The 21,355-nt window shown below is 44.7% G+C and overlaps 4 protein-coding genes across 5 annotated transcripts; 1 reads left to right on the top strand and 3 right to left on the bottom strand.

Moving 5' to 3' along the window:
- Positions 1-2,861: 2,861 nt before the first annotated feature.
- LOC128755043 (keratin, type I cytoskeletal 13-like) lies at positions 2,862-5,456 on the top strand. Its single transcript, XM_053858240.1, has 8 exons — positions 2,862-3,222; positions 3,497-3,579; positions 3,679-3,835; positions 4,175-4,336; positions 4,407-4,532; positions 4,968-5,188; positions 5,276-5,286; positions 5,359-5,456. The coding sequence occupies exons 1-8, from the start codon at positions 2,896-2,898 to the stop codon at positions 5,454-5,456; spliced, it is 1,185 nt and encodes a 394-aa protein (XP_053714215.1). The 5' UTR covers positions 2,862-2,895.
- Positions 5,457-10,279: 4,823 nt separating this feature from the next.
- LOC128755041 (keratin, type I cytoskeletal 13-like) lies at positions 10,280-12,101 on the bottom strand. The gene is made up of 7 exons (XM_053858238.1): positions 11,659-12,101; positions 11,497-11,579; positions 11,269-11,425; positions 11,022-11,183; positions 10,834-10,959; positions 10,528-10,745; positions 10,280-10,444 (listed from the first exon to the last, which is right to left on the bottom strand). Exons 1-7 carry the CDS (start codon positions 12,061-12,063, stop codon positions 10,342-10,344), a joined length of 1,254 nt encoding a protein of 417 aa, XP_053714213.1. The 5' UTR covers positions 12,064-12,101; the 3' UTR covers positions 10,280-10,341.
- A 2,432-nt stretch (positions 12,102-14,533) lies between these two features.
- LOC128755042 (keratin, type I cytoskeletal 13-like) lies at positions 14,534-16,397 on the bottom strand. Its single transcript, XM_053858239.1, has 7 exons — positions 15,953-16,397; positions 15,795-15,877; positions 15,561-15,717; positions 15,314-15,475; positions 15,125-15,250; positions 14,819-15,036; positions 14,534-14,735 (listed from the first exon to the last, which is right to left on the bottom strand). Exons 1-7 carry the CDS (start codon positions 16,352-16,354, stop codon positions 14,639-14,641), a joined length of 1,245 nt encoding a protein of 414 aa, XP_053714214.1. The 5' UTR covers positions 16,355-16,397; the 3' UTR covers positions 14,534-14,638.
- A 1,660-nt stretch (positions 16,398-18,057) lies between these two features.
- On the bottom strand, positions 18,058-19,764 carry LOC128753444 (keratin, type I cytoskeletal 13-like). Of its 2 annotated transcripts, none has more exons than XM_053855156.1 (7): positions 19,384-19,740; positions 19,226-19,308; positions 18,992-19,148; positions 18,748-18,909; positions 18,561-18,686; positions 18,255-18,472; positions 18,058-18,171 (listed from the first exon to the last, which is right to left on the bottom strand). In XM_053855156.1, exons 1-7 carry the CDS (start codon positions 19,738-19,740, stop codon positions 18,075-18,077), a joined length of 1,200 nt encoding a protein of 399 aa, XP_053711131.1. In that variant the 3' UTR covers positions 18,058-18,074. The 2 variants fall into 2 exon arrangements, with proteins under 2 accessions (XP_053711131.1, XP_053711132.1); XM_053855157.1 differs by having other exon boundaries at positions 18,075-18,207; positions 19,384-19,764.
- Positions 19,765-21,355: the final 1,591 nt, after the last annotated feature.

Raw genomic sequence — 21,355 nt, 5'->3', positions numbered from 1 at the left:
GCACAACACCGAATATAAAGTGCATGAAAATTCGAACTCACTGTTTTGTTAAATACTGGGAGCCCTGAGCTTGTTTCTCTGCTACGAGACAGTCCCATCTGGGAGTGACGGTAGATGACTGCGATAAATCCATATTATTTATAACGACTCCTGGTATTGTTTGTTAAAAACTGCCATCTTCTTGGACGTCGTAGGCTCTTCTATCTCTTCACTGAACCTTTTCAACTTTCAAAGAAACAGGTGTTTTCTACTCATTTTGCGAGCATGTGGGTTACATTTTGGCTCGAAAGTGACCGAGGCTTAACTGAGAGAATCCGGTCATTTTTCAAAATAAAAGATCCTTCGGACTCAGATCATACACAAAACGGAATTAATTAATTATTTCTTGTGCAGCCCGGGACGAGTTGATCCACGGACCGGTACTGGTCTCCTATCCGGGGGTCGGTTAAAGTTACAGCTTTGGCAATATTTTGTCAAATGTACTGTGCGTTCCCCATTAAACAATTGCACATTCTGATTTCAATTCCTGGTCTTTGAGCCCAAAATCTTGGAGCCGGTTTGAATCCAGCTGGAGGTTTGGCGTGTGCCTTTGCAGAAGAACTCAAGTAACCCGAGTGTTGTTTCAGCTTGTGTGAGGAAAACCAAGTGTGTACAGGTGCTCCCTGGGGTTCCTCACGGTCCGTCAGAACTTGTTTTATTTTTTTATTTTTATTTATTTTTTGGTGGGGGGTGGGCATCTCTGTACCGCAGTCCTAATGACCAGAATGATGAGGCTCACAGGTTCAAATATTTGTTCAGTTAATTGTTTCGTTCACACAGACGTGACAAAAAAATAAATCATTTCACCTGCTGCGACTGTCAGTCAAGCGTCCCGCAGACGTGGTTCACATAGTTCCTTCTTTCAGTCACCATCTGATCATCTGTCGTCTCCTCTTTTATCAGATCTGAGTGACAACAGCAGTTGAGAAATGATGACAGAAGGAGGAGAGCCAGCAGTCGGGCGATGTCGCCAAACAAGATAGCAGCGGTGGAAAACAACCACAAACGGTTTGATCGGAGAGTCAGATAAGGCTACGGATCAACAAACCTGTAATTCATTTGATTTATTTATCTATGGTTTCAGCTCAACTCTATCTATGGTTTCAGCTCATCTCACAAGAGGTGTCATTGATCATTTAAGGTGACTTTTAATAACATTAGGAAACAACATATATATATATATAAAAAAACATTCAGAATGTGTGTGTTTTTCACATGAATAAAAGCCTCTTCTGCCAGACAGGCTGAAGATGTTTCCAAGACCAGTCTCTTTAAAATAACTTCTAATCTGGATGAACACATATGACAACAATAATATTTGGATTATTTTTGACTCCTGAACATGATGAACAATGTGTGGAACGGAGCAGGTGCGTGTTTTTTTGGGGACATCTCTTTACACATCCTGACAACATGAGGAGAGAAAAACATGAATCTGCACATTGATGGTGTGTATTGGTTGTACTCACGAACCCTTGTACAGAGCAGCAGCCCTCCATCACTTGAACTTGTTTTTTCATATCAATATGCAACCTAAATATAGACAAAACAGAAAACAAAGCCAAGTAGATCCATTGGTTTATCAAAAAAAAAATGAAATGGGCTAACTTAGATGCGATTTGATATCGCTGGTGTTTTGTTAGTTAGTTTGGCTTCACAAGGTACAGTGCAACAACAAGGCTCACAGCAGAAATCTGAACTCGGCCACAGCATTGCATCTACACTGATGGCATCACAAGCAGCAAGCAGTCAAAGTTGTGGAAGTTCTGTGCCAAGCAAGGCGAGATGCAGAGGGCAAAGACGTCACTGACAAATCCTGAATCCAGATGGTAGTTTGGAACCAGAATGAACTTCCTTGTCCCCTCATCAGCATTTCCTGAGCTATTTTGCTAACAGACAGATGGTCATGCGACCCCCTCAAAGACAGAGTATTTACCATTAACAGCAAAAAGCTCATATTAGTCTTCATTTACCATGTACCTTGTGAACAAATGCATTAAGAAGTACATTCATTCACTGTATGTTTTTGAGATTGTTGTACAGTCACATACTGCATGTTTTTTTTAAACTTTCATATACAAGTTGTATCCCTTCGGTTTTTTAAGAAAAACAGATTTATCCATGATGCATGTCATAATAATGTATATATAATAATGTCACATAATGCATGTCACGTAATGAAGTTATGAAACTTCATATGCTTCAAAAATGGTGGAAAAAAACTGGACCTCTGCAAGCTTGTATATGTTGGGTCCATTACAAATGAAGTGACGCTGCATAAGGAGTAGGTGGGCAGTCTGACGTTTGGATGCACCTCAGTGTTGAAAGTTCTCCTCTCTTTTGAGCCAAAAATACCCATTTTACAGACATCTTTAACCTTTTGCCTCACAGTTTCACTGAGACGAATTGTCACTGGTATGTGTCGATTCTGTCACTGCAGTGAGCAGGAGGGGAGCAAACACTTGGCTGAGCTGTCCCGTCTACGATTTTTGTCCCGCGGCTCTGAATTATGACCAACGTCAGTCTTTGTGGTGGGACGGAGCAGGAATGTGAAAATTACACAGGATGGGGATGAAAAAACGAGCGGAGGACTATTTGAAGAATGTTTTTTTCATATGGAAATGTGGAATCACGGGTTTGACCTGCAGACACGGCAGCCCAGCCCTGGCCCACCACCCACCACACCCGAGTTAATGCAAAGGTTGAGATGTGTGAGGGGCAGCTGCATTCCTCTCTTTCATGTGCAATTCTTTGCTCCTCCTTCTGTTCAGACATCCGCTATATAAGCTGGTCAGGCACTGATGCCGACAACTGCAGATTGACTCCAACACCTGCACCAGATCCCAGCCGTCCATCATGTCTCTCAGCACCAGATCCTACAGCCAGAGGACCATGAGCGTCTACGGTGGCGCCGGCGGGAGCGGCACTCGCATCTCCACATCCCAGAGCAGCTACAAACCTTTCAACCTGGCTGATGGCTTGGACCTCCACGTTGGAGCCAACGAGAAGGCCACCATGCAGAACCTGAACGACCGCCTTGCCTCCTACCTGCAGAAGGTGCGCACTCTGGAGAAGGAGAACGACCGCCTGGACAAGCAGATTCGGGATTGGTACGCGAACCGCACTGTGGTTTCCCATGACCACACCGGCTTCTTCGCCATCATCGAGGACCTGAAGGACAAGGTGAGAGGATATGGGCGCGTCTTTTCTTATCAGGTCATGCTCTTATCAGGGGCTCTGACATGCCTTGAATTCCTGCCACACATCCGTAGTTTCATATCTGAAGAATCCAGGCGGAGAAATGTCGCCTTCATTCTTGACTTTGAATGATCTTCTCAATGTCAACCATCGCATTCTCATCAGTCATACGGAGGAAGCGTCAGACAATGATCGTGACAGTGAGGAACATTCTAGAAATGCAACTCATGCGTGGAATGTCTGGTGTTTTTGTCCACAGATCCGAGTCGCCGCTAGGGTCAATGCTAAAACTGTTCTGGACATCGACAATGCAAAACTTGCTGCCGATGACTTCAAAATGAAGTGAGTGTATGGAGATATTACAGTTGAATTTACATCATCAGTTGAAAGAGGAGTTGAGGAAGTAGAGTTAATCAAATGATGTGACCGCCCTTTCCCAAGGTACGAGAGCGAGCTGGCCATCCGGTTGGCGGTGGAAGCCGACATTGCCGGGCTGAGGAAGGTTCTGGATGACTTGAACCTGGCCAGGCTGGATCTGGAGGGTCAGCTGGAGGGCCTGAGGGAGGAACTGATCATATTGAAGAGGAACCACCAGGAGGTGAGGAGGATCAATGGAGGTCTTGTCTGGGGAAGAATACAGTAGGAATCAGTCTTGTCAAACACTCCACCCTTCAACAACACCGCTGGACAGCATCATGTTGAAGCTGAAGCTTTAAAGCAAGCGTCATCATTTATCAAAGTCCTTTGTGTTCATTTCAAATCTGCCCTCATGACCTTGACATAACCTCTACCACAAACAAAGCCATCCTTGTGGTTGACACGTGCTTCTCACATATTCTCTCTGTTAGTACCTCAAAATATTTGAGCTATAACCTGCCACCCAGCAGTGTATTCCAAAACAGTGCCGTAATAAAAACAATCTGGTGGCTGTCTGCAGGAAATGGCTCTGCTGCAAAGCCAGATGGGGGGTCAGGTCAACGTGTCTGTGGACGCCTCACCGTCTCCAGACTTGAACGAGGCCATGAAGGAGATCAGAGAGCACTACGAGAGCTCCATCGCCAAGAACCGCAGAGACCTCGAGGCCTGGTACCAGAATAAGGTGAGAGGACGGTACTAGGTTTATAGTTTGCTTCCATTCTCATCTACTCACTGCTCCTGATTTTGTCCAGGTCGCAGGTCTGGAGGCGGAAGTCACCACGCAGACAGAGGTTCTGTCCACAACACGCACTGAGATCAAAGATCTGAAGAGCACCTACCAGAGGCTCCAAATAGAACTGCAGTCTCATTTGAGCATGGTATGTAGCGTCTCTGAAGACTATTGTATTTGTAATATGCTTTTTGGGCGCTGGAAACCTTTTGCAAATATCACTGTCATCTATATCCTCAAAAAGAAAGGGGGATTTATATGAAGTCATAAAGGATGGGAACTATAACATTATATATTATATAGATATATAGTATATAAGACTATAATTTTCATGAATAATCTTAAAGCCTACATTTTATTTATTTATTTTAAATTAATATCATATTGGAAAATATATATGCACATTTGTAAAAAATCACCTGCATGAATAATGAATAAATTGTTGGAAAGAAAGTTATTTTAAAAAAAGGGAGAAAAATGATTTCTTATTTGGAACCAGGCCGGGTTCCCTCTGGGATGATGGCAATAGTTTGCCTCCACTAGAACCTCCTTCAGTGTCTTCTTCTCTCTGACTCTCCCACAGAAAGCTTCTCTGGAAGGCACACTGGCAGAGACTCAGGCGCGCTACGCTTCCCAGCTAGCATCTCTGCAGAACCAGGTCTCCAGCCTGGAGGCTCAGCTCTCACAGATCCAGGCCAACATCGTCAGCAACAAGAATGAGTACGACATGCTGCTGGACCTGAAGACTCGCCTGGAGCTGGAGATTGCAGAGTACAGACGTCTTCTGGACGGGGAGGATGAGTCGTGAGGAAACACACAAACATTTCAAACTACAATGTCAACATGACCTTGTCTAATGGCTTTTCTCTTCCTCCCATCCTCTGTCTGCAGCTCAAAACAAGGTCAGTTCATTCACTGAGAAACTTTAAAAGCCTCATACGCCAGTTTGTTGATGAGTCCTTCTTCTTCTCCAGTCATCACCAAGGTCATCACTGTGGTGGAGACTCTAGTCGATGGCAAAGTGGTCCAGACGAGCAAGACTGTGGACGTGGATGTGGATGAGGTCGCATGAAGTGTTTACTAATAGACCAAATAACAATAAAATAAAAGATCCTGCAGTGCATTTCATTGTCGACATTCTCGAGTAAAGAGGTCCTTAACCCACAAATGAGTGACACACCGTGACAGTATCCAATAGACTGAGGTGTGTTGAATAATAATATTGATAAATATAGACAAATACTGAGCAGTGTTTAATACAGTAAGAGCCCAACAACCGAATTTTGATCGCAGAAGGCTGAGTCCTAGTTATGGCTGGGCAGCCAGTCAAAAACATTTGTTTTCTCAAACCACAGTCAGGCCACTCTCCCGAGTCACTGTAGTTAAACAGCTCATACTGGTCACAGCTTCTCTTTCCATGATTGGTGTGCTCTGCTACTATGCTATTAGAGCGCACAAGCTTTAGAAGCGCATGCGCCGTATCATCCTCCACGTTTGCCGTTAGACCATCACAGCACCAACGACTTGCCCATATTTTAGCATTTAAGGTTGTTTTCAGAAGATTCCTGTCGTCACCTCTTTTGAAACTGGCAGGGAAAACCTCGGCTAGGAAAGTGTGTGCGGCTTTAAGTGCCGTTTATGCTCAATGTTAAGTATGGATCCCGATCCGGATGGAGCCTTCTGTCCGTGCTCTACCTTCATTCCATCTGTGTTTCTGCACATTTCCACAAAGCTCGCAGATACAGACCAAACGGAGCAGTACCACCGGAAACCATCGGTGGCAGTGTTGTTGTTACTACCTGTAGTGGTGCTCTACATCAGGGGTCTAACCTTTTAGATCTCGGGGCCCACCTTTCCAAGAACGGCCATTCAAGTAATTCAAGAACCAAAACCTTGTGAAATGACATGAAACCATGTGACCATCGCTAAGATGATTTATTTGTCATCGAACAGACCAAACAGCAGCAGAACCAGGTGCAAGTCATATTCATCATATTTACTACAAAGAAAAGAAATACACTTTATACAAACTGTTGCGAACTGGAAAATTTTAATAAAATTTGGAATAAAATAAATATAATAGATCCATGTCTAAATATCCCAAAATAAAAATAATATATTTTATTTAAACCCCAAAGAAAATATAAGTAAAGTGTAAATGAAGGCATTGCCATAACATGTATTAATACATTCTCAAAACTGCTTCAACTGGTGCTTTGATGAACAGTTTTGACTGTTTCATTATCATTTGTTTTCTTTCCAATAACTTCTCCATAGTTGTTTACCATCACAGATTCGCAGTGGTCAAGTCAATCCAGCGCCACCATATGTGGTTCATGTATTGAAACTGAGCGTGTCACGGCCCAAAGGTATAAAGGTATATTCTAGCAGCCCTCTAGGAGGCGCTCGCGGCCCAACCATGGGCCCCGGCCATTTAGATCATCGTCTGCAGAGTGACACTGCTACATACGCGCAACGGAAGGAACAGCAACTAGAAGACCCCACTATTTGAAGTGAACTATTGGAGCTGGCAGATGTTTAAAAGCTGATTTCTCTTGAAGTTGTTTGTGGATGGTCAAAATGTGCATATGCACTCAATTGGAGTCAATTGGAGCGGCATAGTTCTGCAAAGGAGAGAGAATCGTTGCAGTGCAGATTTCAGACACAGACAGACAGGAACTTAACAGTGTAGTCAGTGAAATATTTTATGAATCCTGATCCACACAGGCTCACTGTTCCATGATGAGCAGTCACGGTGGCCTCAAGTGGCCAAAATTCAGTCTCACAACAGATGGACTCATGAGCCTCATCAATCCGTTTGAGAAAGCATAAATGTTTGTGAAAGATGCTTGAAGTTCTTTGCTATCCAGTGACCTCGATGGTGTAATGTGACTTGAATGACTAGAGATAGTTTACTTATTGTATTGGAAGATCCTTTATATATATATATATATATATATATATATATATAAAATCATACATTGGTGGATATAGGATATATTGGTGTACATCAATAACAAGCATGCGATCAGCGATGGTAAAGTTCGAAAAGGATGGGTCCATTTTCGTACGTAGTGGGCCATAAATGGGCCTTTAGAGTACAAATCTCCCGCCCACATTTATGTAAGTTTAAGACAAAAACAAAGCCACTAAACTTTTAAGAGAACTAGGGTTGCTGTCTTCCGTGTCTCCGCCCCACCCTCCCCGCTTCCCTCAGATCAGTGTCTCAAATGCTCGAGGAGACAAAGAGATGTTGGCCTGGACATGAGGAACTTAAATGTCAGAGCTGTTCAGACACAGTTGGCGCTACCTTCTGAGAAATTCTATTGCGGTCAAAGACATCAGTCAAATCACATTACCCTTAGTAATTGCACGGCTCGAGGGTCAGTCCTCGGAACATCTCCGTTTGCCTCATAAATTAACAACATCAATGTGGCTTAATAAAGTTTCATGCTTTTGTTTGCACTTAAACTTCAATGGAAATATTTAATGGTACCAATATTTCATTGATTGAGTCAAACAGGCACGACGAATCCAGTCGGACAGAGCAGAAAAGGTTTCTCCTGTTGTACAGAGCCAGTTTCACTCTACACTAATCCTTGTGGTAATGACAGTGTAGTACATTCAAACTGAGATTTATTGCTGACGTGAAATGACAGGCACACATTACTCAGCTGATGACGTTTGTCAGTTCTCTACAGCTTACGCGGAAGTTCGGATGTTTCATGAATAAACTCGGTCTCTTGAGATTCTGGCTTTAGATAACAGAGCTTATAAATTGACTCAATTGAAAACCTCTTGTATTGGAGAGTTTAATCTCATGAGGAAAGTACTAACATCTGCATTAGCATTTCAGTCTCTGAAACTTAATCTAAACCTGAGCTGATGCTGAGGAAACATGAGATGATGATGGTAAAAATCGTATTAACTGATTATTAACTGCTTAAATGGGATCAAAAGGAAAGGTTTCAAATCAGAAGGAGAAAAAACAGACAAAAAAGAATCTGAAAATGTTTTGATCATGATTTCTTTCTTTTTTTTTCTCCAAAATTCTAAAAACGTCTGTTTTGCAAATTCCATTTTTGGTGATAATTCAAGACTTCAAATTTTCTGACTCAGATTTTTTTTAAAAACTCGAAATAGTAAAACAAAAACTATTAACCCTATTGTGTCTTTCTCATCATTCTTCCTTGACCTTTTTAAATCTCCAAATCAAAAGGGCGCCATGTACCTGTAGGTTTGACGGTTTCTTTCTTTCAGGAACGTTGGTCTGTGGAATTCTGCTTATCAGGCCCAACCACTGAACCGAGTACCTCACCCTCTGCTGTATTTTTCATCTTACTTCCTCTTCTGGTTTGGTGCCATTAATCTACTGCTGTCTGCTGTTTAGTACACAGAGTTGCATTTAATGTTTAAATAAAACACATAGAAATGTTCTGAGTCAGTGTTGTGTACCCAATGTACTAGTGGATCCAAACTGCTCAGAAGCATTTTTGATATCACCACAGTCGATGAATATTGTTGGTTTTGCTCACACAATTTCTTAAAAGACTTGCTTTCTAGCAGCAAGGAGACGTATCCACACCTGCAGGTCTCTGTGCTGACATTTAGCTTTGCTAACATAAAACACTGTAAGCCCCCCAGCGCACAAAGCATAACACATGTTCGGAATTTAAGGAGAGGCTGCACTGCTTTTGGGCCAAAAACACTTCAGTTCTGTTGAGGTCTTTTGTGGAGGTGTCCTCTACGTCTGGGGACTGAATCTCCGAAACTCAACACAACTGTTTTGTTCTGGAAAAAAAGTGAATTTGTAGCCAAAGGTTAAGAATGTTTTTTCAGCTGACATCATTCATGAACCATGATCACCTGCCTTGTGCATAATCCCTCTCAGAAATACTTTTGAATGGCATCAGTCCATGACTGTGGTGTGATTGGTGGCTGAAGATAAGTTTGGCAGGCGCCACTCGGCCTCCCTGCTCAGGTGAATGCTAGCAAAAGCCCTCGCCAATGACTACAACATTCCACATCACAATTTAAGTCGATTTTCGGAACAGATTTACGCTTAACGCGCCTCAAACAACAGGATACTCTTATCGCATCAACATAATAAGGAGTTTGCCGAAAGGCTAAAGGCTACTTTTAGCATAAAGTTTTCTGTGATTTTCTTGTGATAGTGGTATTGCACAATGTCTTTGCTCTTCCTGTCAAGAGAAACCTTGTGAAACTACAACACCCTCCTAAACAAACAAATGAAACATAAAGGTCATCCATGGTGTCAGAGTTCAAGTGAGCTCAAAAGAAAACACTAAGCGTGGAACGCAACAAAGAAACAGTTTCTAAAACTAATCCCGGCTGATACGCAGCAAAAGCCATTTGCAACAGACTCCAAATGTGTTACGTAAGATGTGGAGAGCAACATGCTTTGAAAGGGTGAAGCCCCTGGACCTGTTGTTACATGTAAACTGGTGCCAAAGATTATTTAAAAAAAAAAAAAAAAAAGAAAAGAAAAGAAATATTTTTTGAGGTGGTTCAAATACAAATATGATTTTTACAATCGTATTTGTATTTCAACGGGCCACTTTTGGGGCTCTAAAAATACAGAATTATCTTCATGTGACACCAGGAATTAAATTTGATTGATCTGAATGGTTTTTAAAATTACTTTGGACCATATTGAACTCACAATTGAACAAATACTTGAAATACTGACAAAATACGTGGCGAAGTGATTGGTCAGGATGAAAACTTCAGTCGACTGACAGTGGCCGCCTGGACAGTTTTCCAGTCGAAACTGGAGCTTGCTGTTGCATTGCTAAGCACCACAGAACTGCACACTTTTAAGACGGCATAATTCACAAGTAAAGCACAACACCCCAATCAGTTGTCAAGCACTGCTTTTATTGATGGAACTCTAGGATTTGACGTCTCAGTGCTCAGCCTCAGTCGCTCCCCTGTGGTCACTGTGAGACAGATGAGCTACTGGTGGTAGAAGTTGAGGAGGTCACCACCTTTCCATCAACCACTTCCTCAGTGATGATGACCACTCTGGTGTTGATGGGCCTGGAGTTGAGAGGAGAAGTGTGGTTATTGAAAAAGCTCACTTGAAGAGCAGGTTGCAGCAGCACCCAGCTTCCTTCTCTTACTTGGCCTCTCCGTCCAGCAGCCTCCTGTATTCAGCAATCTCCAGCTCCAGACGAGTCTTGATGTCAAGCAGCATTTTGTACTCCTGGCTCTGGTTCTCAATGTTGGCACGTAGACCCATCAGCTGTTCTTCCAGACTGAACACCTGCATCTGGAGGCTTTGGAGTTTCATGGAGTATAGCGCCTCTGTTTCTGCAAGAGTTCCTTCCAGAGCCGCTTTCTGAGGAAGATACCAAGCAACTGAAGTGAGCAACAATGACTGTGAGGACTGTGGAAGCTTGCTGAGGAGCTGGAACGTTCAGAATTACCATGCTAAGCTGGGACTGGAGCTCGATTTCCAAACTCTGCACTGTGCGACGGACCTCAGAGATCTCTGACTTGGAGGTCTGGAGGGTATCTGTGCTGATAGCCACCTGCTTGTTCAGTTCCTCTGTCTGCAACAGAAAAAATGTAAGTTTGAGATTTAAAGTTGACAGTTTTGAAATGGTGATCTCACCTTGGTTTGGAACCAGACCACCAGTTCTTGTTGGTTCCTTGCAACAACACCCTCGTACTGCACACGGATCTCACGTATGACAGCGCTCAGGTCAATACTTGGTTTTGGATCAACCTCAACGTTGACTTGTCCAGCCATGGAGTCCTTCATGGTGGCCATTTCCTGTCAAAAACATGATTGTGAGAAACATACATGATCTTGAAAAACTGATAAATAAACTCAAGAAAGGAACGTGACAGAAACTGACCTCCAGGTGGTTCTTCTTGAGGAAAATCAGCTCCTCCTTCAGGCCTTCAATCTGCATCTCCAGGTCTGATCTGGCCAAGGTCAGCTCATCCAACATCCTCTTCAGGCCGGCGATATCTGCTTCCACTGACTGGCGCATGGCGAGCTCATTCTCATACCTTCATGACAGAGAAACATGAACATGTTGACCCTCAAAACTCTTGATCTACTTGCGAGCCAGGTGACTCACTTCATCCTGAAGTCATCTGCTGCTAGTTTGGCGTTGTCAATAGCCAGATAGATTCCATTGTTGATCCTGGTGGCATCCTGGATCTGTTTGAGGAGAAGGTTGACTTGTGTGGGTCTAAACCAGAGAAGAAATACTCCTGCGCTATTCATGTGATGCACTTACCTTTCCCTGCAGGTCAGCGATGGTGACCTGGTGAGCTGTGTAGTCTCTTGCAGAGGGGGAGGTCTTGCTCTCCAGGAACTGGCGAATCTTCAGCTCCAGCTCAGTGTTGGCCTTCTCCAGAGTGCGCACCTTCTCCAGGTAAGTGGCCAGACGATCGTTCAGGTTCTGCATGGTGGCCTTCTCATTGGCTCCAACGTGGAGGTCCATGCCTCCTATGGTACCCCAGCTCATGCCATAGCCATAGCCAGGAGCACCTCGTGACCAGATGATGCCTGAGACCACTGAGGGTCTAACTCCAGAGCCACCGGCGCCGCCGTACACGGACAAGGCCTTGCCAGCATAACCACTTGCCATCCTGTAGCCGCTAAATGAGCGCTTGATGCTGCTGGATCTGAACACCTCCATGGTAAGGTCTGCTCGGTGGGTCTCTGTGCCTTGGAGAGCTGATGAGGACTGAGATGCAGAGCGCAGCCCTCACTGGCCTTTTATCCTCAACACCGCTGCACGGGAGGGGTCAAAGGAGGGTACCTTTGTCACATAATATGTTCTTCGCTGGAAGTGCATTTATTTGTATAATTGTTGAGCAGAAAAACTTGTTCACCATCTCGAAGTTCCAGAGAACATCCAAGATTGTAAAACACTGTTGTGGCTTACTTTTTTGGCAGGTCGCCCAACTGGATCCTGATGATTGGTTATGGAATGCTTCCACTGAAGAAGTTATTCAAAAGAACCTGGTTGTTAGGCAGCTTTTTGTGTAGCCAGCCCTTTGAAACTGAGCAATATCAAACATCTGCAGCCAAAAGTACTGGCTCATGGGTACCGCAACCTCATGTTGCACTGAACAGTGTCCCAGAGTCTGGAAGTGCTGCCACGCACATACCCCACGTGGGAAAGCATAAAATACTTCTATACAAAGAGGTTGTATGAATGTTCCGTTGATGTTTGTCAAGACCTGTACAACGTCCCATTAGTACTTGGCCACCTCAATGGTGTTTCAGTCCCTATACTCTTGCAGGGCATCCGATATGATGAGGTGCTGTGGGGTCCCTGGTCTCACTATGTCCAGCCACAGCTGGAACACTTGGGGAGTAAGAAACAATGTTTAACTTTAAATAAACTATTTGGGATGAAGTGTAAAGGTAGATTTTACTCTGGGACAAGATAAAACAATAACAGTCATCCAGTGCTTCTGGCGAAATGAATGTGTCTGTGTGGCCCTTTGCCTCCGTCACCACAGCACACAGGAGGGATCCCCCAGTAATACCCGCCAAATTCAGTCAGATCATTCTTTCATAAATCCAGCCCCTGTACAACCTCTGGGTCTAACTAGTTCACAGCATCTGCCACTCCCTGGACTTTCTGGCATTCACGGTGCCCACACTGCACCTGCCAAACAACACTCACTTGCATGCCTCGACACAACCAGGAAGCTCGTCTGAACTTCCTGTTGGCTCATGTTCCTCCTTGCTTCCTCGTGGCAGTGGTGTCTTAGGCTATTGATTGGAGGTCTTGTGCAGGCACTGTACATCTCAAAAAATTAGAATATCATGAAAAAGGTCAGTATTTTTTGTCACTCATTTCAGAATGTGAAACCCATATATTATATAGATCCATTGCACATAGAGTGAAATATATCAAATATTTATTTCTTGAAATAGTTATGATTGTGGCTTTTAGCTAATGAAAACCCAAAATGCAGTGCCTCATAAAATTAGTATATCACATAAGATCAATGAAAAAATGGTATTTTAACCAGAATTGTCAGGCGTCTGAAAAGTATATTCATTTCCCCGTACTCAATACTGGGGCCTCCTTTTGCGTGAATTACTGCACCATTTGGCATGGCTTGGATGCGATCAGCGTGTGGCGCTGCTCAGGTGCAATGGAAGCCCAGGTTGCTTTGATAGCATCCTTCAGGTCATCTGCAGTGTTGGGTCTGGTGTCTCTCATCCTCCTCCCGACAATATCCCACAGACTCTCTGTGAGGTTCAGATTAGGTGAGTTTCCTGGCCAGTCCAGGGTCATTGAACCAGCTCTTGGTACCTTTGGCGGTGTGGGCAGGTGTCAAGTTCTGCTGGAAAATGAAATCGGCATCTCCATAAAGCTTGTCAGCAGAAGGAAGCAGGACGTGCTCTAAAATTTCCTTGTAGATGGCTGCGTTGACTGTGCAATTCAGAAAACACAGTGGACCAACACCAGCAGATGACATGGCTCCCCATTTCATCAGTGACTGCGGAAACTTCACACTTGACTTCAAGCAACAATACATTCTGTACCTGTTCCACAGGACCCTGGGACCTTGATTTCCAAATGAAATGCAAATTTGCTTTCATCTGACAAGAGGAGTTTGGACCACTGAGCAACAGTCCAGTCCGTTTTCTCCTTAGCTCAGGGAAGACGCTTCTGACTTTGTCTTTGTTGCGGAAGTGGCTTGACACGAGGAATGCAGCATTTGTAGCCCAAGTGTTGATGTCGTGACTCCAGCTTCAGCCCACTCCTTGTGTAGCTCCCCCAAATTCTTGAATGGATGTTGCATGACAATCCTCTCAAGGCTGCGGTTATTACTTTTGCTGGTGCACCTTTTCCTACCACACTTTTTCCTTCCACTCAACTTCCCATTCATATGCTTGGTCACAGCACTCAGTGACTGACCAGCTTCTTCAGCAATGACCTGTTGTGGCTTTCCCTCCTGGTGGACGGTCTCAACGATTGTCTTCTGGACAACTGTCAAGTCGCCAGTCTTCCCGATGATTGTGTAGCCGTGTGACCCAGACTGAGAGACCGTTTAAAGGCCCAGGATTCGGGAGTAATGCCATGACTTTCCAAGACTGAACTAGATACTTGTTAAAAGGACAAAACTAGACAGAGCAGCCTGTGAGTTTAGAAACTTTTATTCAATCCATTTTATTGATGGAACTCTTGGATTTGAAGCCAAAGGTGCTCAGCCTCAGTCGCTCCCCTGTGGTCACTGTGAGACACATTAGCTCCTGGTGGTAGAAGTTGAGGAGGACACCACCTTTCCATCAACCACTTCCTCAGTGACGATGACCACTCTGGTGCTGGTGCTGGTGGTGGACCTGGAGTTGAGAGGAGAAGTGTGGTTATTGAAAAAGCTCACCTGAAGAGCAGGTTGCAGCAGCACCCAGCTTCCTTCTCTTACTTGGCCTCTCCGTCCAGCAGCCTCCTGTATTCAGCAATCTCCAGCTCCAGACGAGTCTTGATGTCAAGCAGCATTTTGTACTCCTGGCTCTGGTTCTCAATGTCGGCACGCAGACCCATCAGCTGTTCTTCCAGACTGGTCACCTGCATCTGGAGGCTTTGAAGTTTCATGGAATATCGTGCTTCTGTTTCTGCAAGAGTTCCTTCCAGAGCCGCTTTCTGAGGAAGATACCAAGCAACTGAAGTGAGCAACAATGATTGTGAGGACTGTAGAAGCTTGCTGAGGAGCTGGAACGTTCAGAATTACCATGCTAAGCTGGGACTGGAGCTCGATTTCCAAACTCTGCACTGTGCGACGGACCTCAGAGATCTCTGACTTGGAGGTCTGGAGGGTCTCTGTGCTGATAGCCACCTGCTTGTTCAATTCCTCTGTCTGCAGCAGAAGAAATGTCAGTTTTGAGTTTTAAAGTTGACAGTTTTGAAATTGTGATCTCACCTTGGTCAGGAACCAGGCCTCCAGGTCTCGTGCGTTCTTTGCAGCAACACCCTCGTACTGCTCACGGATCTCACGCATCACAGCGCTCAGATCAACACCTGGTTTTGCATCGACCTCAACGTTGACCTGCCCGCCCATGGTTGTCCTCAGGTTGGCCATTTCCTGTCAAGAACATGATCATGAAAAACAAACATCCTCTTGAAAACTGATTAATGAACTAAAGAAAGGAAACATGACAGAAACTGACCTCCAGGTGGTTCCTCTTGAGGAAAATCAGCTCCTCCTTCAGGCCTTCAATCTGCATCTCCAGGTCTGATCTGACCAACGTCAGCTCATCCAACATCCTCTTCAGGCCGGCGATATCTGCTTCCACTGACTGGCGCATGGCGAGTTCATTCTCATACCTTCATGACAGAGAAACAAACACATGAACATGTTGAGCCTCAAAACTCTTGATCTACCTGAGGACCAGGTGACTCACTTGGTCCTGAAGTCATCTGCTGCCAGTTTGGCGTTGTCAATAGCCAGATAGATTCCACCGTTGATCCTGGTGGCATCCTGGATCTGTGTGAAGAGACAATTAGTGTGGGTCTCAAGCTGGGAAGAAATATTTCTGAGCTATTCATGTGATACATGTACCTTTCCCTGCAGGTCAGCGATGGTGACCTGGAACGCTGTGTAGTCTCTTGCAGAGGGGGAGGTCTTGCTCTCCAGGAACTGGCGAATCTTCAGCTCCAGGTCAGCGTTGGCCTTCTCCAGACTGCGCACCTTCTCCAGGTAAGTGGCCAGACGGTCGTTCAGGTTCTGCATGGTGGCCTTCTCGTTGGCTCCAACGTGGAGGTCCATGCCTCCTGCTGCACCTCCTCCCATGCCAAACCCAAAGCCAGCAGCACTACCTCCAGAGCCGAAGGAGGCCACTGAGGCTTTTACTCCAGAGCCACCGGCGCCGCCGAACACAGACATGGACTTACGGGCGGAACCACCTCCCATCCCGTAGCTGCCAGATGAGCTTCTGATGCTGCTGGATCTGAACACCTCCATGGTAAGATCTGCTCGGTGGGTCTCTGTGCCTTGGAGAGCTGATGAGGACTGAGATGCAGAGCTCAGCCCTCACTGGCCTTTTATCCTCACCGTGGCTGCATGGGAGGGGTCACCTGGTGGGGTCATAGGAGGAGACATTCCTTGCATAATATCTCGACTCCTCCTATACATGCTATGTGGTCACACAGTATTTACAAGAGGGCTGAGCTGTAATGTGATGTGGTCGTTCCTGATCTGACAAGGAAAACTGCATCTGTATGAAAGTGCATTCATGTGAAAGTTGATGGAGCAGAAAAACCGGCTCACTTTGTGGAAGGTCCAAATAACAACTTGGGTTGTTAAATAATGTGAGTTACTGACTACTTTCAATGTTCATCTAGTCTTTTGACTAGATGCACATTGTTATTATCATCTAGTGATTGGTTATGGAATGTATTTTTAAAAATAAACTGTTGCATTTTCTCTTTTTCCAGAGTTCTGTAGTTCAAATAGATTCATGAACATACAGTTTGCTTCAACTGTACTACAACTTCTGTTTATTTTATGCTCAAGCAATTTCCATGGTTTTCATCAGATAAAAATATGTCAAATATTGACTCGATCTTTTTGGCATAAATTCTAGGTAAAATCATTTTAAATTTAAGTTGTACACCAAAGACAGCGTTTGATGAAGCAGACGCTTTAAAATCTGAGTATCCTCAAGCATCTGGAGCTTGAAGTGCTGAATCAGCGGAACCAAAACCCAGCCAGATGACTTCTTCTCTGTCTTCACCAGCCAGGACTTTTCCAGGTACCTCAAGATATGGACAACATTTTACAAACATCATTTCTCTGCTCCTCATTTATTAGTGGATTCTGTTCAACAGAGTTGTTTTCTAATCCGTTATCTGAACATCATAGTTCTCAAAACATCAGCCACATTGATTCCTCGTTTCACTGAGCCACCAAGAGTTCCATTCATTTTTTTTTTGTTCACTGACAAGAAAGAACTGAAGGACTCAGATTCCCTCATGCTTTATAGCAAATACAGATTGTGGCCTAGTGAGGCAGCAACACTGACCACAGTGCCGCCATGTTGCCTCCAACAACTCCCTTAGTCAAAGTCAAATTTTAGAATAGTTATCTGATGTGTTTTATCTGTCTATATCTCTGTCAAGGCAAAGACACGTTTTGTATTAGTGTTTTTCCTCCAGGTTGGAGGATATTTGTTCTGAGTTTCAGCTCATTCTTTGTCTCATGATTCTGCAAAATGTGGACATTAACATCGGAATATTTCACTTCTGTTTATTTTATGTGACCATGCATTATAGTGTCATGCTATTTATATGGTATTATTTCTATGGTTTCATTTGAAGAACCACCACAGTTAGGATGATAAATGCCTTCACTGACACCAGAAACTGAAGTTTCACAGTGCAGTTTTTTAGTTATGAGAGTCAAAGAGGAGGCACTGTCTGATCATGATCAGTGTGAGCTTTCAGTGAACTATTACAAATACTTAAAATACAAATATGAAAAAAAGCACCGCCTGTGGAGCTCTGGAAGTTAAAAAGAAATCCTCATTTGACAACATTAGAATCTTTGCTGAAGATAACAGAGGAGGACAGAGCAGCATATGAGTTCAGAAACATTTATTCAATCCATTTTATTGATGGAACTCTTGGATTTGAAGTCTCGGTGCTCAGCCTCAGTCGCTCTCCTGTGGTCACTGTGAGACACATTAGCTCCTGGTGGTAGAAGTTGAGGAGGTCACCACCTGTCCATCAACCACTTCCTCAGTGACGATGACCACTCTGGTGCTGGTGCTGGTGGTGGACCTGGAGTTGAGAGGAGAAGTGTGGTTATTGAAAAAGCTCAGTTGAAGAGCAGGTTGCAGCAGCACCCAGCTTCCTTGTCTTACTTGGCCTCTCCGTCCAGCAGCCTCCTGTATTCAGCAATCTCCAGCTCCAGACGAGTCTTGATGTCAAGCAGCATTTTGTACTCCTGGCTCTGGTTCTCAATGTCGGCACGCAGACCCATCAGCTGTTCTTCCAGACTGGTCACCTGCATCTGGAGGCTTTGGAGTTTCATGGAGTATCGCGCCTCTGTTTCTGCAAGAGTTCCTTCCAGAGCCGCTTTCTGAGGAAGATACCAAGCAACTGAAGTGAGCAACAATGACTGTGAGGACTGTGGAAGCTTGCTGAGGAGCTGGAACGTTCAGAATTACCATGCTAAGCTGGGACTGGAGCTCGATTTCCAAACTCTGCACTGTGCGACGGACCTCAGAGATCTCTGACTTGGAGGTCTGGAGAGTCTCTGTGCTGATAGCCACCTGCTTGTTCAATTCCTCTGTCTGCAGCAGAGAACTGTCAGTTTGTGTTTTGAAGTTGGCAGTTTTGAAATGGTGATCTCACCTTGGTTTGGAACCAGGCCTCCAGGTCTCGTGCGTTCTTTGCAGCAACACCCTCGTACTGCTCACGGATCTCACGCATGACAGCGCTCAGGTCAATACCTGGTTTTGCATCGACCTCAACGTTGACCTGCCCGCCCATGGTTGTCCTCAGGTTGGCCATTTCCTGTCAAGAACATGGTAATGAGATACAAACATACTCTTGAAAAACTGATAAACTCAAGAAAGGAAACGTGACAAAAACAGACCTCCAGGTGGTTCCTCTTGAGGAAGATCAGCTCCTCCTTCAGGCCTTCAATCTGCATCTCCAGGTCTGATCTGGCCAAGGTCAGCTCATCCAACATCCTCTTCAGGCCAGCGATATCTGCTTCCACTGACTGGCGCATGGCGAGCTCATTCTCATACCTTCATGACAGAGAAACAAACACATGAACATGTTGAGCCTCAAAACTCCTGATCTAGCTGAGAACCAGGTGACTCACTTGGTCCTGAAGTCGTCTGCTGCTAGTTTGGCGTTGTCAATAGCCAGATAGATTCCGCCGTTGATCCTGGTGGCATCCTGGATCTGTGTGAAGAGACAATTTGTGTGGGTCTCAAGCTGGGAGGAAATATTCCTGAGCTATTCATGTGACAGACGTACCTTTCCCTGCAGGTCAGTGATGGTGACCTGGTGAGCTGTGTAGTCTCTTGCTGTGGGGGAGGTCTTGCTCTCCAGGAACTGGCGAATCTTCAGCTCCAGGTCAGCATTGGCCTTCTCCAGAGTGCGCACCTTCTCCAGGTAAGTGGCCAGACGGTCGTTCAGGTTCTGCATGGTGGCCTTCTCATTGGCTCCTACGTGGAGGTCCATGCCTCCTGCTGCACCTCCTCCCATGCCAAACCCAAAGCCAGCAGCACTACCTCCAGAGCCGAAGGAGCGGGAGGCCACTGAGGCTTTTACTCCAGAGCCACCGGCGCCGCCGTACACGGACAGTGACCTACGGGCGGAACCACCTCCCATCCCGTAGCTGCCAGATGAGCTTCTGATGCTGCTGGATCTGTACACCTCCATGGTAAGATCTGCTCGGTGGGTCTATGTGCCTTGGAGAGCTGATGAGGACTGAGATCCAGAGCTCAGCCCTCACTGGCCTTTTATCCTCACCGTGGCTGCATGGGAGGGGTCACCTGGTGGGGTCATAGGAGGAGACATTCCACATATGTATGTGCTGTGCTCCATCAACATGTGCTATGTGGTCAGACGGTATTCACCAGAGGGGTCAATGACTTAGTCATGTGGTCGTTCCTGATCTGACAAAGAAAACTGCACCAGTATGGAACTGCATTCATGTGAAAGTTGATGGAGCAGAAAAACCTGATCACCATCTGGAGGGTCCAAATACCTGGGTGCTTAAACAATGTTTGAGTCACTTTCTTGTCCAGCTCAGGAGAGAGATAAAGACTCCAGAACAACAGAACTCTGTGGTCATAGAATGCTCCAAATAAGATATTAGTTGCACACTTTTCGTACAGTACATGGACGTACAACTGGTCATGGTCGGTAGTCAAAACCGGTTTTCTAATCGTGGACAGAAGCCTGTTTGAATCCTGCATTCATAGATGTTGAACAATTCTGGGATACTTTTTTCAGTCCATCAGAGCAGCTTTTCACACAAACACGGTTCTGGTTCCTGAACCCATGCCGTTTTTGATGCTCAGATCCCTGCTACTTTGGTGGAAAGTAGGAGGGCTCTAAAAAGTGTCCTTCACGCAGAAGTCAACATGTCTCTCCAATTTTCTGCAGGACTCCCAACCAACACTCATCCAAATGTAGTGAGACATACTACAAATGAGGCTTGTCACAAACAGAGAAGATGACACACCCACCTTTTATGTCACGCATGGTGAACCTGAATCAACTTTTTTTGATTCCTTCTGTAAACTTTTCAGGCTTCAAACCAGTTCTTTTCACTGTCTAAACATGCCAGCTGGTTAAAATAGCATTTGGGAACCGGAACCAGCATGGATCTGCACTGAGGTTTTAGATGAAATATTTTCTTCATTTTCTTTCAGCCTTCTCACATGGCCAATGAAATGTGCGCACCGATTCATCCATCATGACTGTTTACTAACTGTGTTCAGGTTTATTGGTGACCTGTCCAGTGATCTTGCCCTTGGATGGGCGTCAGACTTCTGCCACGGAATACGTGGTAGAAAATTAATGCACAAGTCAGTGAAAATTTCAGCCTCATAATTCATAAATGAACTGTCAAAAACATCCAATCATCACTATAACCTCAGTAACTGCAAATAATTCAAACAAGCTGATCATTTCTGTGACATCATGTGAAAAATACTAAATGATTATATTTTTATATCATATGGACTTGGTCAAATTAATCAAGGTGGTGTCAAATACAACACAAGTAAACAAAATGAAGGTATTAAAAATGATATACTGCAATTTTCTCCATAATGTATTTTCTCTTTTGTAAGAGTTCTGTCGTCCAGTTAGTTCTTGAACATGTTCTGCAAAGCCAATTAAATGTACCTTTCAGAGCAATTCAGCTCCTATTGATGTATTTCAGAAGAAGAATGTCAACTATCTAATGTAACTTTTTGGGAGTACATTCTGTCTA

Source organism: Synchiropus splendidus, chromosome 2 (assembly GCF_027744825.2).
Source record: "Synchiropus splendidus isolate RoL2022-P1 chromosome 2, RoL_Sspl_1.0, whole genome shotgun sequence".
NCBI classification, from domain to species: Eukaryota; Metazoa; Chordata; class Actinopteri; order Syngnathiformes; family Callionymidae; genus Synchiropus; species Synchiropus splendidus.
The sequence above is the reverse complement of the archived record's forward strand: the minus strand, read 5'-3'. Positions and strand labels throughout refer to the sequence as shown.